Raw genomic sequence first — 15,907 nt, forward strand, 5'->3', positions numbered from 1 at the left:
CCCCATGGCCCACATGGCCCACACCCGGTATTTCATTCCTACAAGGTTGATATCAGAGTTCCGTTTTTCCAGCCGCGGATACTGAGGCTCAGAGAGGAAAGCCGCGTGTTCCCGGTGCCCTGGCTCGGGGGTCCCAGCCCTGCTGTCAGACTCACGCTGGAACTTCGTAGTTCCACCCGCCACCCCCAGGCCCCTGTCTGGGGATATTTTTTAAGCTTCCCAGGTGTCTGCAGCGGGCAGCCAGGATGGCAGGCCACTGCCCTGGAGCGGGGCAAGGGCAGAACTAGATTTCAGAGGAAGCCTGCCTGACCTCCCCTCAACAGAGCCTCCGTGCTTCACCCGCGGGAGCCGGAAGGCCGGCGCCAGGAGGCCTGGGAGGTCTGGCCCGGCCTGCTCCATCTCCAGCACTGAGAACCCGTGTGCCCCAGAGCAGGGCCTGGTCGAGGAAGGCTTCCAGCGCAAGCTGCCCCTCGCATCCCCAAATCAGAAATCTTCGGTGGCTCTGGGGCCCAGGGGTTCGCTCTCTGCTTCCTCCCCTCTGGGGCCTGGCCCCCTGAAATCCCTGCCAAGTCCTTCCCCTCAGGAAACGGGCTCTTAATGGCCTGAGACGGGCATATAATTAACAAATAACCATTCTGATTTTAGCACAAATGAGCCTCTTTGTCTGGGGCTGGGTTGGCGTTTGTTTTTAATCCCCAAAGTCGGCTTTATTTCCCGAGAGCTGCTCCCTGGTGCTCAGCCACCTCTGCTGTGAGGCTGGGCGGCCCTGAGGGTTGGGAGGGGCCTCCTCCTTCTCTGCCCTCTCTTCCCCCTCCCTCCTTCTCCCCGCTTTCCCCCTCCTCCTCCCCCCTCCCTCCTTCCTCTCTCCTCACCCATCTCCTCCTCTCTCGCTCCTCCCCTCCCCCCTCCCTTCCCCTCCCCCCTCTTCCCTTCCCGCCTCCCTCCTTCCCCCCTCCCCCATCCCCCCTCCCTTCCCCCCCTCCTCTCTTCCCTGCTCCCCCCCCTCTCTCTCTGCCTCCAGCATCTCTCCAGGGCCCACCGAGTGACCTGATGCTTCCTGATTAAGAATGTGGGCTTTGTCACTGGGCTCCCAGAACATGTTAAAATGCAAATGCGGGCCCTGGGAGGAGTGTGCCTTTTTTTCCATTAGCATTTTATTTTAGAACTTTGGAACGTTCGCGGAGGAAGGGGCCTTGGAGACTGAGCAGGGAGGCCCCCTTCACTTACAGATCACAATAATCAGAGCTCGCTGCTGTGGCCCGGTGCTCCCGGAGACGCCTTTGTGGGTGATCCTAGAGGAGGCGGGTGGGGACCGAGCACCCTCCTGGCCCCGGCCTGCGGGACAGGTGCTTCCCCTGAATTCCTTCATTCCGTGCACTTCCTCACACCCGCCACCCGTCCCGCTCCAGCAGCAGCCAGGTTTGGGATTTGGATGTTGGTTTTGGCATTAAAGAGCCTTGGGCTTTTGAGGTTCCATTGTTGCCTGTTGGGACGTCAGGCACACCCCTGACCCAAACTCCCCAACCCCTGGTGCTACAGAGCTGGGACTGGCAAACCACAGCCCTCGGGCCAAAGCTGGCTGCCCCTCCTGTTTTTGTAAATAAAGTTTTATCGGCACATAGCCCCACCCACTCATATACACACTGTCTGTGGCTGTGCTCAATGGCAACCAACGGAAGTTGCAACAGAGACTGCATAGCCCCTAGAGGACAACATTTACTCTCAGGCCCTTTTCACACAGGTTCCTGGCTCTGTGAGCAGATCGTGGTTACAAGAAGCAGCAGCTTTTGGCGTCAGACAGACTCGGGTTTGGGTTCAGATCCTGCCTCCGCTGTGCACCAGCTGTTTCCCGCCCTGCAAGCTCCCACCCTCTTTGGTCCTCCGTCTCTACGTCTGAATTTGCACCTCATGAGGTGGCCGTGGAGACTGAAGGAGGAGCTGTCTGGCATATGGCACGTGATGCCTACATGCCAGCTGCTGCAGTGATAACAGGAGGGCTTCCTCCAAGTGGCTTCTTTTTATCTGTTTTACATCCTGGGCGTCCGCGTCAGATGGCAGGGAGAGACTCCTCTAAGGCTTTAAAGCAGGTTGGCAGAGGCCTTGGTGGCTGCTCCTGAGGGGCTCGTAATCCGATGGCGGAAACAGGGCCTCTTTGTACAAAACTAACCAGCCTGGCAGGTTCAGGGGCCACAGGGACTCCCTAGGGGGAAAACAGGAACGGGGTTTCAAGGACAGGCAAGCTGTGCTGACGGAATCCGTTATCTACTGCCATGTAACAAATTACCCCCAAACTTAGTGGCTTAAATATTTATTATCTCACAGTTTCTGTGGGTTGGGGATTCAGGGATGATTTAGCGGGGAGGTCTGTCATGGAGGGTCTGGTGAGGTTGCAGTCAAGCTGTGGGCTGGGCCTGTGGGCTCGTGTGCAGGCTGGCCGGGGCTGGAGGACCCACTTCCTGGCTTGCTCTCTCCCACGGCCGTTGACTCTCCACCTGGGCTTTCCCTCAGGCTGCTTGCACGTCCTCACGTGGCAGCCGGCTTCCCCAGAGTGAGAGCGAGAAGGAAGTCTCTCATGACCTCTCCTGGAAGCCACACGCCATCCCTTCCGTCTCGTTCTAGGCATTAGAATACATCCTAGGTCCGTCCCGCACTGGAGGGGAAGGGAATTAGAGTCCACCTGTTGGGGACAGACTTGAGAACCACCACACTGACCCTACAGGGGTCATTTAGGAACATGTCTCAGTGAGGGGTCAGGGAAGCCCACCCCACTCCTTGGGTTTCTGCAGTCAGTTAGGGGCTCAGATACTTGAGCTAACGCAGTCCAGTCTGGGGCTGTCTGGGGCAGGAAAACAAAGGGCGTAGAGACAAAGATTTGAGTACCCAATTCAGCGGTGCCTGAAGTCGTTTTTAATATAAAATTGAAAGCACCCTACTTGCTCTGTCCCAGGCAGGATGCTAGGTTCAAGGGACACACGGATGAGCGAGTCGGGGCTGTCCTCCAAATGGGCACAGTCAGGGGAGACAGAGCTAATCGCTCCAATACAGTGAGGTCAGCACTGGGAGACTGCAGACTGCAAGAGGGGGTCGAATGCCTGGGACATCGTCCCCACGGAGGAGCCTGCTGTGCTGGGTTTTTTTTTTTTTTATGAATTTTTATTTATTTATTTAATTTATTTATTGGCTGTGCTGGGTCTTCATTGCTGTACACAGGCTTTCTCTAGTTGCTGAGAGCGGGGGCTACTCTTCATTGTGGTGTGCAGGCTCCTCATTGTAGTGGCTTCTCTTGTTGTGGAGCACGGGCCCTAGGCACGTGGGCTTCAATAGTTGCGGCACATGGGCTCAGCAGTTGTGGCTCACGGGCTCTAGAGCACAGGCTCAATAGTTGTGGCGCACGGGCTTAGTTGCTCCGTGGCATGTGGAATCTTCCCAGGGCAGGGCTCGAACCCGTGTCCCCTGCATTGGTAGGCGGATTCTTTACCACTGCGCCACCTAGGAAGTCCCTGTGCTGGGTTTTGAAGGGTCCGTAGGAGCTCATCACCCTGGCAGAGCAACAGAGGGCACGCCATGCAGGAGGAACAGCCTGTGCAAAGGCACGAAAGGGCTGGGGAGCCCAGGGCATTTGCAGGACCGTGAGCAGTTTGGGAAGTGTGGGTAGGTGGCAGGGAATGAGGCTTCAAAACGAGTTGGGGCCAGACCGTGAAGCCTGAAAGCTGGGCTAAGAGGCTGACTTTAATTTATGACCAGCATTTCCCAACGTGTATTTCATGACTCATGGTTTTGTGAGATGTCAACAGGTGTCCCTCCAAAAAAAGTCTCCAAGGTTATTTAAGTTCAGGAAGCCCGGGGTGAAGCACAATGACGGCAACTTCCTCTGTGCAGGACTTCTCAGAGCCTTTAATGTTCTAACATGCATGGAAATCTTGAAGAGAAAGAATGAGTTTGGAATGGGATTCCCAAACTCATTGGATCGTGGAACATCCTTCCTGAGGGAGTCTGAGAAGGCCAGTGTTCCAGGGAATACACTTTGGGAAAAATGCTGCTTGCAGCCAGTTGCCAAGAGCTAGTGAGTGTTCCAAGCAGGTATGAGGTATCATTAGGTCTGTAGTTTCTGGCTGCTGTTGGGTAGGCTGCTGAGGGGTAAACCAGGAGGCGGAGAGGCTCGCTAGGGACATGTAGGGGGAGAGGAAGGATGTCTCAGGTATTAAGGGGGTGGCATCTGCGGGCTTGTTGGTTGGTTAAGTTGTCCGGAGGACTAGAGGGCGAGGAAGAAGGCAGAATTGCAGCTGAGGCTCTGGTTTCTGGTGCGTGGTGATGGCCTTGACTCAGACGGGAAGAATGAGGGAGGGGTTTGGGGAGAGTACTTTTATGTCAGCCGAGGTGAAAACCGGGCTGGGTTGGATTACCTGCACTGAGTTTATGGGAGAGATAAGCTTAAGAATTCAACCACTTAGAAGAAGTAGATTCCTTGATAAATGCAACTTACCCAGATGGGCACAAGAGGAAATAGAAAATCTGAATAGCCCATCGCTGCTAAAGAAACCAAATTTGTAATCCAAAGTCTTTGCCCAAAGAAATTCCAGGCCCAGACCGTTTTTTCCGGTGAATTCAGTCCGGCACCGGAGGAAAAAACCGTACTGATCTCACACAAACTATCTTGGAAAATAGGTTGCGGGAGGGGTCACACACGGCCCCACTTGGACGGGCCTGGGTCCCACACCAAGCCCGGTCCCCTTCGTCCACTGAGAGTCGTGTTTGGGGTACCTCCGGTGTGCCCCCCCCCAGGTTACGTGGCAGAGAGAGCTCGGCGGGCGGGTCCCCTCACCATCGAGGCGCTCAGCGCCCTCTGCTGTGACACGGGGCCGTGGGGCGGGCCCCCGCCTCCTGGGTCTTGGGGACACCTGGTGATGCCAGGCGGCCACTGACGCTTGTCTCTCTGTCGTGTGTCCGTGCCCGTGTGTGCGCCCCCCCCCTCCCCCCCAGGCTTGAAAATGTGCGTGAGCAGCAGCAGCAGCCGCCGCGACGCGGCCCCCGTCCTGGGCCACAAGCACCTGGACCCGCCCAACATCGTCATCACCCCGCCCACCCCCACGGGCGCCGTCCTGCCGAGGGACTCGCGGAGGGCAGGTGAGGCCACGCTGCCGCCGTGCCGGGCTGGGAGCGGGGGGGTGGCTTGGCCGGGCACCGCTCGCAGACCCCCTGCCCCCCGGTTTATTAAAAATTCACACTCGGCTCTGCATCCACTCCACCGTGGGCCCCTCGGCCGCGGCCCCAGCCTTAGCGAGACGTGGCGTGTTAAGTAGTTAGCTAGACAGCCCCCGCCGGCAGCCGGGCGCGTGATGGATGGGGCTGGGCTGGCCGCCGCGGTGACGGATGGAGGGCCTTCCCCTGCAGCCGGGGGACGGCGGCTCCCTCTTGCCGGCCGCCGCGGCTCAGCTGGACGGCACAGGTTTGGAAACTCCCCGCGCCCGGGCTGGGGCTGATGTCTGGGCCTTCGGGACTCAGCTCACTGCAGGGAGGGACGGGATGGTGCCCAGGGGAGATGGTGAGAGGGAGACGGGGTGGTGCCCTGGGAGATGGTGACAGGGAGACGCCCCCACCAGCCCCACTGTGGGTACCGTTGGAGCCAGTGGGACGGTTATTCGTGAACAGGTTTATTGAGCCGGACCTGCGCTTGGGGCTGAGGCTGCTGTCGTGTGTAACGATCATGTAATAAGTAATGATTATGATGGCAGTAAGCGTATGTTTCCCTTGAGGCCTCATGGTGACTCCGGGTTAGGTCCCGTTGTCATCATCCCCATTCTGCGGACAGGTAAACTGAGGCTCAGAGAGGTTGAGACACTGGCCGTACAGCTGGAACAGGGCAGAGCTGGATTCCAGACCCAGGCCGTGAGACCTGGAGCTTGTGCTCTCAATCCCCAGGCTAGGTGCCCCCTCAGTGGCTACCATCATTCAGCCAACCAACCGTCGGGACGTGAGCCCTGCCCACTCCCGCGGGGCACGCAGGCCCACAAGGCAATGTGGGCTCATCAGTGCGAGCGAGCCAGTGCGGGGACTTGGGAGGCTTTTCCAGAAGTTCTCAGTTTGGATGTCAGCTTTCCCACCGGGGGAGTGATTGGGAGAAGCCATCGGGCTCGGGCCAGGCCCCGTGCGGGGACTGGGGCCAGGCCATGCGCAGTATTGCTGGCCGTGGGTCACATTCCTGTGTCACTCTTTCCAGTGCCAGGCGCTGGGCTAAATGCTTTTCACAAATCTTATTTAATTCTCCCTCCAACCCTATGGGCTGTGAGTACCACCCTTACCTCTAGTTTATAGTTGGGGAAACTGAGGTCCAGAGAGGGACAGCGACTCACCCAAGGGTGCACAGCAAGGTGAGAGAAGAGCTGGGCGTCTGCTTATCAGAGAGCTCGGTGCGGGCAGCCAAGGCCCAGGTCCCTGGCTGTGCCATTACGCTCCCTTCCCTCTCTGGGCCTCAGTGTCCTCATCTGTAAGATGGGATCATAACCACCTTCCTTGCTGCCAGGGCCGATGTGAATGCTGGGGAACCTCATGGTTACTCCTCAAGGTCGTGGGGTGAGAGCCTGGAGGCCATGAGCACCCGCGGAGTCCCAGGGTGGGTTAGTACAGAGCGACCTACACAGGGGGCCCTCCTGTCCTATCTGGTGGCAGACCTCAGGCCCGACCCTCCGCTTTTCCCCACTTAGAGAGGGAGGTGTAGGAGAAAGGGCACAGGCCCTGGAGTCACAGAACGCTGAACCTGGATCCCGGCTCTGGCGTGCACCAGTGTGGGACTGGGAGTGAGGCCTTGCCCCCCGCCCCCGGTCTACAGAGGATAGTCGTGCCTCGGGGAGGCTGTGAGGACTCGTGTCAAGCAAGGTCCAGGGCCTGACGTCACACCCCGCACAGGGCCTGTGTCGTTGGTCTTCTCACCAGAGACGTTCAGGGCAGGAGGAGAGCCAGCAGGCCCCGACAGCACCTCCTGCAGGGTGCCGGCTCCGAGTGGTGATTGCATACCTGGGGCTCCCCCCACGGCGAGGGGTTGGAGAGGACCCTGCCCTGCCGGGACCACCCTGCTGGCTGGGGAAGGTCTCCTCCAATCTGGGTCTCAGCATCCCCTCTGGAACCGGGCAGGGGGTGGACGTGTGGACCTCCCACCCAGCCTCAGGCATGAAGGCATCTCCAGGCAGGCACTCAGAAGAGGCCGAACCAAGGGTGGGGCCGGGGGTACAGTCCCAGAGACCTCAGCCAGAGATCTGGGGGAGCTGGGCGCTGGGCACGGGCGGAGGGAGGGTGGGAAATCCCATGAGACCCAGGTGAGACCCAGCGTTCCTGGGGGCCCCTTGCCAGTGCCGTCTGTGCAGTGAGCTGGGGCATTGGTGCAAACAAGGCGCCCAGGGGCACAGGCCCCAGAGCTCCCGGGAGGGGGGCCTGGCAGTGGTGGGGGCCCACCTGGATGTTGACCGCCCCTCTGTCTCCTAGTCTGGCTGGAGGAGACGGGGTCGTGTCCGGAGGATGGAGAAATAGACCCTGAGGCCTGAGGAGGAGACGAGGACTGGGGGCTGCCTGCACCGGCCCCTGCTCTGAGCGCCCCTCCCTCCACGTGTCCTGGGGGGCCTGGGACAGATGTGCTGGGAACGCCGGCTGGGAAGACCGAGCGCTCCCGGCACTGGACCTGCAGAGGCGTGGCGAGAGGACCAAGGAATCGGCCCTGCCTGTGTCCAGAACAGCGTTTCCCAGGCCCCCGTGAGGGGACCGGACCTCTAGCGCCTGCACGTTCTTGCCAACCCCAGGGCACAGCGACGGCCATCGGGGTGCCACGGAGAGGCTTTCTTCTGGACGGACAGACTGCCAGCGCCCTGGGCCATGCAGACCAGTGCCCAGGAAGTCCGCACACGCAAGGACTTCTTGCAGAGGCCTGGCTCCATTTTTTACACGTTGTCTTACAGACATCGAGATAGCCCAAAGGTGATTTGTAATTTCTTGTTTTGCATTGTAAATAAAGATCCCAGGTAACGCGCGCCGTGGACCCTGCTTCCTGGGCGTGCGGAGGAGGTGGCGCACACCCAGGTACAGAGGTAGGCTTGGGGAATCGTTTACCACGGAGGGGCTGGGCCGGCTGCTGATGGGTCTTTGGGTGGTCTTGGCCCCTCGATTTGCAGACTGCCCTGTGCCTCCGCGTTCTGGCCAGCAGCTACCAGAGTGCGTTCTCGTGGCGGACGCCCAGAGCACAAGTCTGGCCGTGCAAGAGCATCTCAGCTTCTGCGCGTGGACCAGGCAAGTTGCATGGCCAAACCCCACTTGGGTGAGCTGGGCAGTCACATGGCACAGGAAGGGACAGACACGTCTGTTAAAGGGAGGCAGTAACAATCCGGTGTCCCAGTGTAGACACTTTCGTTACCCCCATTTTACAGATGGGGCACCGGAGCAGCTTAGGGCTTAGATCCCTTGCCCAAGGTCATCAGACAGTAAGTCAGAATGTGAACCCAGACCCCGTGTTCTTACATCCACGCGAAGCTGCTCCCAGCACATATTTCTCCTTTTTTTTTTTTTTTGGTTATTTCAAAAAAAGTATTTTAATGGTTCAAAATAGCACAAAACGACATCGCACGATGGTAATATTGAGTCATGGGGGTTCCTCTGCAGTAAATGAATGGGTGTAGTGTTTCCAGAAGCGAGAGGTCAAAGGGCGCTCAGGAAAAGGGAGGGGAAAACAGTGCCCAGGTGGTGGGCTCCAAGGTGATGAAACGCAGCACGTTACTTCTTGAGCGTCCAGGCAAAGCTCCTTCCTGCCTGGATTTTCAGCGCCCCTCATATCTGCCTGGAGGGGACACTGACACCCCAGTCCTGTTCCCTCCGGAACCCAGGGGAGGCTGGGTCTCCGGGCTGGGGCTGGCTGCTCGCCCTGAGGGCTGGCTCGGTCCACAGACTGGGGGAGCCCCCACATCTCCTGGGCGCAGCTCAGGGGCCGCCAGCCCACTCAGAAACCTGCCGTGGCTAACCGTCGCTTCATCCCAGGCTTTTCGTGCTCATGGCAACGGGAAGAGGGCTGTGAGCTGGAGAGCAGGTGGAGGGCCAGCCAGAGGCTGCGCAGCCCCTGGGGGGCTGGTTTGGCTTTCTCGCAGGCCCAGGAGCGTCCCCTTGGTCTCCTGGAGAAAGAAAGGTCTTGAGGTCCAAGGCGCCCACACCCGTCCTGGGCTCTGGGCCTCCTGAATCTGGAGGCCCTGGTGAAGCCAGCACAGAACACGCACTGCAGAATGATGTCGGCTGAATGAGGGGGACCCTTCCTTGTCACATCTGCACCCCAGGCCGCAGGAACCCCTGTGATGGTACTCACTGCCCCTGAGGCTCTGCCTTCAAGCAAGCCCTGTCTCCTTGTGAGGGAGGGGCGAGGTGGAGGGGGCCTGCTCCCTGCAAGCTCTAGCCCTGGGAAGGCATGACAGCAGGGGGCAGGGGACCACACTGCAGCCCCAGCATCCCTCTTAGGAACTGTGAGAAAGAATAGGGGGAGTGGGTGCGAGCAAGGGTGTCAGCCAGATCTGCATGGTGCTGTGTGCCCTTGGAAAGCCGTGCAACCTCTCTGAACCTTTTCTTCACCTGTAAAGTAAGGATAGCAGGACCTCTCACGTGGGGAGTGCATGTGGATTAAAGAAAATGATCTCTGTAAACCCCTGCATGGTGCCTGGCACAGAGCAGTCAGTAAATGGGAGTCACGATATCACACAGGTTACCAACCTCCCTGGGCCTCAGTTTGCTTATCTGGGGAATGGGCACAACACCATGGGGATGTGAGGAGTCTAGGAGATTGAGGGTGTGAATGCGGGGCAGGTGGTAAGAGCAGGGCACCTGGGGCCACATCTGCAGGGACGGCGCCCCCCTCTTTTATGTCACACTAGGATTCCACTGCCGCACCTGCATCTTTCTTTCCAAGGGCTTCCTCTGGTGCAGAAGCAGCTGGGGTGGGAGCTCTCAAGCCTGCCTGGCAGTACCCCTAGCCCACTATGGATGGGAGTTAGAAGGTAGATTCCCCACGTTTCTTCTCCCTTGTGGTGGCCGTGAGGCAACTCTGAGGACTGTTCTAGTCTACCCAGTGCTTCTCAGCGGGGAGCTGGTTCACATGCAGAGGTGGGCCAGCTGTTGTGTGTCTCTAACCAGCTCCCAGGGCAGTGCTGCTGCTGGTCCCGGGACACACTGTGAGGAGCCAGGCTTCCTAGCTGCCCCAGCTTCTGAGGGGTCTGAGCCCTGGGAGGCCAGCAGTGGAAACCTGCTCCTTAACCTGAACTGGCTCCTGCTTCCCAGCCTCCGGGCTCCTTCCTTGTGCTCCATGTCTCACCTGGGTGACCTGGAGCAAGTTACTGTGCCTCTTTGAGCCCCAGTTTCCTCAGTCTTCAAATGAGGGTCGCAGCTAGGTTGTTGAGAAGATGAAACAGATGGCCATGCGTAGGGACCTAGAATAACACCCGGTACGGGGGTCCAAAGAGCCCTCTAGAGCATAGTGATTATCCTGATGTTTGCAGAGCTGCATCTGAGAAGATCCACCAGGTGTAGTTTGCGGTCACAACCTTGTGGGGTTGTTGGGTTCTACGTGGACTTGACCCTTCGTGCAAGGTCAGGGAGGCTGTATAGGTGGGGGTGGGTGCCTCTTTGGGGCTGGTCTCGAATGACTCTTTTAACCCAAAGCATGGCTCCCCAGTTCTTAGTTCTTGAGTCTGTTCTTCCTTAAATATTACCTCCTAGGGGAATAGTTAACTAATGTCTGCAGTTTATTTTTCATGTGTTTTTAATACCAAAGCCACGCATACTGAACAAAAACCAACAACCAAAGAGCTTTGTTAAGTGGCTTCCTGCAAAGTGTGTGTCGAGGAGTGGGGCAGGGGCAGAGGTCACGGTCAATGGTGACCTAAGAGAAATTAACAGCTCTGGTCACCCACAAAGCCCATTACCCCTAACCCCGGTGTGTCCTGGAGAAGTTCCCAGGTTCCAAGAGGCGAGGGAACGTTTGGGTCCTCGATGTGGGCTTCGTGCTATATGCCTCTGGGAAGGGAGGCTGGGAGGGGAGAAAAGTGTGAAAACAGATGGAAATGTAATTTTTTAATGACAGCAGCAGATGGTAAAAAGACACAAGAGTGTATTCGCACCGTGTCGGAGGCATTTGAGAGCGCCCGGCTCAGCCGTGATATGCGCTGTGCGGCTGGCAGGATGACTCCCCTGCCAGACCCTGGTGGCCCGGAGACAGCAGCCTGGGGGGGGGGGGCAGAGGGGGACACTGTCGGGCTGTACGGAGCCACAGGTGGCTGGGAAAGACCTGTGGCCACCAGGGTGAGGCCCGGAGGTGTCCCGGGGCCTGGCTTTTCTGGACACCGGCAGGCAGTCCACGGGCTCTGGTTTCAAGCGTTCCTCCTCTTGGTCCGCGTGGGCTGCTGCCCTAGGTGCCATCGCCACCACTTACCTGGACGTCTGCTCCCAGCCTCCAGGTGAGTCTCCTGTTGCGAGACCACGTCCCGCCCCCACTCCAGCCCCCAGAGTTCTCTTTCTAAACTGCAGTCGGTGCATGTCGCTGCCCGCCCTGCATCCCTCGCACAGCCTCCCGTTGGGCTCAGGATCTGGTCCAGGTTCTGGGGAGCAGCTCACACAGCCGCCCTGGAGAACTGGCCGCTGCCTGTCTTTCTTGCTTCTCTTGCCGCCGCACTCAGCTGCGAAAAGAGCACCTTGAGGGCTGTCGTGAGAAGACATGGCACTGCCGCCGGGTGCAGGAGCCACCGCTGCCTGCACGGCTGTGTCAGACGCAGCTGAGAATTCACCTGCGTCAATCCTGCCCCTCCTGCCAAGGGCTCTAGGAGATGAAGCTTGGAACCGGTGCCAGTTGGAGTGGCTGTGCCCCCACCAGTGGGAGCCGCCGCTGGCCAGAAACAGCAGGGCAGGGCAGGCCTGCAGGGCTCATGCGATAACACCCACCTCAGAGACCTCAGAGGGACAGGCGGCGCCCACGTCCAGGAGGAGCTGTACTTTCTGGTAGGGGCCCAGCTAGGCAAGCAGTCTTACTATCAGGGCCCTGCTCGGTAGGTACCACCCCACGGCCCCTTTCAGTTGGAGCGAGGAAGGGAGACTTCCGGGAGGAGGTGTTATTCATTCTACATTTTCCTTTTGCTGCTGCGACTGTAACTCTAGTTCCCTCTTTAGATGGGAGACACCTCCAGCGGCAAGTCACTGCTTCCCCTAAAGTCCCCTGGAGACCACAGCAGAGCCGCTGGACTCTCAGCTGGGGCCCGGCCCCACCCAGGGGTCCAATTCCCTCAGGGCAGGTATAGCCAGTTATCCTGCAGGTGACTGCCCTGCACAGGCAGGGCTGAGAGTCCCTGGAACGTCCCACTTCCACCTCGATTCTTCACTGTGATTAATTCTCGGTTTTCCTGGACCACTGGCTCCTCGCTGGAAGAACATCGCTCCCCCGTGGCAGAGGGTCAGGCCTCAAGGTTGACCGACCAGGACTGAGTGAGGGTGCTCTGCGCAGGGGGACCACGGGTCCTTCCCAGCGCACTCAAGCCCGCAATCATCGGGGTGCAACTGGCGGCCCTACATCCAACCCAAGGACCACACCCTTTCAGAGGCCCCCGGGCCCCTGCAAGTGCTCATTTTCCACATGGGGCTAGGGGCCACTGTCCTGGACCGCACAGCCCCGGGACATGTCCGGCATTGCAGAAAGATCCAGCACTTTAAAATCAGAAGTCTGGGTTGCTGACTCATTTGGGGAGCACTGTTCTGTGGCCTAAATTCTAATGTGACCAGAAGGTATTGCAGTGCTGACAACCCTGCAGGGGGCACTCGGTTAGCTGCCGCAGAGGAACCTGGAGGGGTGGCTTTTTTTTTTTTTAGTTAAGCTTTTTTTTTTTTTTTTTAAATTTTTATTTTTTTAAGCTTATTTTTTAAGAATAGTTTTATTAGATTTACAGAAAAGTTGCAAAGATAGTACAGAGGGTTCCCATATACTGCCCCGCCCCCCACCGTTTGACCTGTTGTTAATCATTAATCTTAAATTAGTCCCCTGGCCAGAAATCAAACCCAGGCCTCCTGCAATGGAAGTGTGAAGTCTTAACCACTGGAGCACCAGGGAAGTCCCTGATGAACCAATTTTGATCTGTGATTATTAACTCAGGTCCATACTTTATCCACGTTTCCTGTTTCCCCCAATGTCCTTTTGCTCCCGGACCCCACAAGACATTTAATTGTCAAATGTCCTTAGACTCCTCTGGGCTGGGACAGTTCTTCAGACTGTTTTGGATGACCTTGACATTGAGGAGGACTGGCCAGGTGTTTTGCACTCTCCATTTATTAGGATTTGTCTGACATTTTCCTCATGATTAGATGGGGGGGTGTAGGTTTGGGGAGGAAGCCCCAGAGGTGATGCACTTTCCTCCTCCATCCCATCAAGGGTGCACATCACCTAGGCTTCTCACGACTGTTGTTGACCTCGATCACCTGGCTGAGGTCCTATTAGTCAAGTTTCTCTGTTTTGCCCTCTTCCATGCTGTTCTCTTTGGAAGGAAGTGGCCATGCTCGGCCGACACTTCAGGAGTGGTGAGCTCTGTCTGCACAGTGTGGATTCTGCCCAGGTGATGTGCCCCTTCATCCCAATTTATTTTGTCTCCAGCTCTTTCTTTTTGTTTTTAAGCTCTTTTTGGAGTATAATTGCTTTACACTGTTGTGCCAGTTTTTGCTATACAATAAAGTGAATCAGCTGTATCTATACATATATTCCCATATCCCCTCCCTCCCATGACTCCTTCCCACCCTCCCCATCCCACCCCTCTAATGTCCCCAGCTCTTAATTCCTTAGTGCAGGGGTCATTCTAGCCTCTTCGGGGAGGCATTGTTTACAACAGGAGACAACGGTGTGAGGGCCCTGACCACCCCATCCGCCCTCCCCACTTGACTTTTCCTTCTGCCTGTTGACCTTCTCTTTCCCCACTGTCAGAGGCCAGGCCCGAGGCTGGGCTCTCAGAAGTTCTCTCTGGATCCTGGGAGTGGTTCCGAGCCGGACTGGAGCAAATCACTTGCCTTCCCAAGTTTTCCCAATTATAAGAACTTCCTGGGGAGCGTGAGTCGGAAAGTCTAGGTCTGGAGCTTAGGGAGGGGCATTTACATCACAGTTTTATTGGGGAATAATTCACATATTGTAAGGTTCACCCTTTCAGAGTTTACAGTGCAGGCATTTTTAGTATATTTACAGAGTTGTGGAACCACAAACACTGTCTAATTCCAGAACATTTCCATCACCCTCAAAAGGAACCCCATCCCCCTCTCCTAGTTTCTATCTCTATGGATTTACCTATTCTGCCAAGTTGATAAACATGGAATCGTGTATGGTTTTGTGTCTGGCTTCTTTCATGTAGTATAATGTTTTCAAGGTCCCTCCACAGTGTAGCATGAATCAGTGCTTCATTCCTGTTTATGGCCGAATAATATTCCGTAGTAATTATCGACCACGTGCTGTTTATCCAACCCTCAGCTGATGGACATTTGGGTGGTTTCCAGCTTTCGGCTGTTGTGATTTGTGCTGCTTTAACAAGCCTCCTAAGGACCTTGGTGTCCGCTCAAGTCTGAGACTCCAGGACGCCACCCTTTTGCAGGGTGTAAAGCTGCATCTCGCCCCCCCCCACCTTGTCTTGTTCTCCCAAAAGCCCATTGAGGTAAGCAGCGGCACTGTCCCCACCTTCCCGATAAGGACACCACGGTACTGGGCTCTGCTGGCTCTCCTACTCATCCTGCCGAGGCCTCTCTGAACCTCGGCTTTCCCACCAGCTCTTTTCCTTTGCTCTTTTGCAGGCTGTGAAAATCAAGGAGGGAAGCCTCGCCAGCTTTGAAACGCAAATATTTGCCAGTCAAGAAAACATTCCCCCATCAATCAAACATTCCCCCAGACAAGCTGGCACACACTCCCTGCTTCTATTTTAGGAGGGGCCAGGTGGCCTGCAGCTTCCCCGCCTCCCCAAACACCCCCGGGACTCCTTCTCTTCCTACCTCACCTGCAGATGAAGAGACTGAAGTTCAGAGTGGTCACTTGCTCTCAATCACACAGTGTCCCAGGGGATCTTTTATTTTCTTTGAAAGTATTTGTCTTTATGAAGACACAATAAATGACACAATGAAGGAAATCTCCAGGCCTGTAATGAAAATTTCCAATTCAGAGAAACAACAGACAGCTTTCCAGGCCATGTCAGTGGGCAGAACTGAATTATGGCCTTATTTCATTTTCCCAACAACCTGACACGGGGCAGGTTTCAGGGTGGTTAGAGGGGAAAGCGTGTGGTGTTTTGGGGTTGAGGCAGCCTTCCTGCCGGGATCTAGAACCCTGAAATCCTCCTGTCACATATGCTTTTCCTTAGAGCCTAATGATCATGGTGTCAAGTTATGCCCCCGTGCCTGACCCTCCCCATCCTCTTCTAGCTACTTCACCTCCCAGGAAGCTTTCCTGGCCTATTATCACCCCGTCAAAATCCCTGGTTAGAATCAACCCTCGGTCCCCACCCGGACCCCTAAATCACAAGTCTGCAGGAGCGCCAACTCTCGGAATCTCCCAGGGGATGCTGACAGAGGCGGGTCCTAGAACCACTGTTCTGAAGATTCGCACGAGCCCACGGTGTAGAGGGCACCGGACTGGCCAACAGAGGAGCTCACCAATCCGTACTTGCCCCAGTCGTGCAGACTTGCCCCTTCACAAATCTCATCTGGGGAGCCTGCCAAAGTGCACACTGTGAGCCTCTCCCCCGCAGTTTTTGAATTGGAATATGTGGGTGCGGTGGAGGAATCTGCATTTTTTTCCCCCTTTGGCCGTACCCCGCTGCTCGTGGGATCCAATTCCCTGACCGGGGATCGAACCCGCGCCCTCGGCAGTGACCGCGCGGAGTCCTAACCA

The 15,907-nt window shown here is 56.9% G+C and overlaps 1 protein-coding gene across 4 annotated transcripts in view; it reads left to right on the forward strand.

Moving 5' to 3' along the window:
* Window positions 1-8,010, forward strand: part of C16H16orf74 (chromosome 16 C16orf74 homolog) — a 43,338-nt gene extending 35,328 nt beyond the window's left edge. For all 4 annotated transcript variants that reach the window (XM_057712834.1, XM_057712833.1, XM_057712836.1 and 1 more), the window contains 2 exons: window positions 4,981-5,124; window positions 7,477-8,010. In XM_057712834.1, coding sequence (XP_057568817.1) covers window positions 4,981-5,124; window positions 7,477-7,535 — 203 coding nt within the window. In that variant the 3' untranslated portion in view covers window positions 7,536-8,010. The remainder of the gene's footprint in view (window positions 1-4,980; window positions 5,125-7,476) is intronic.
* Window positions 8,011-15,907: the final 7,897 nt, after the last annotated feature.

This window comes from Hippopotamus amphibius, chromosome 16 (assembly GCF_030028045.1).
Source record: "Hippopotamus amphibius kiboko isolate mHipAmp2 chromosome 16, mHipAmp2.hap2, whole genome shotgun sequence".
Classification (NCBI taxonomy): domain Eukaryota; kingdom Metazoa; phylum Chordata; class Mammalia; order Artiodactyla; family Hippopotamidae; genus Hippopotamus; species Hippopotamus amphibius.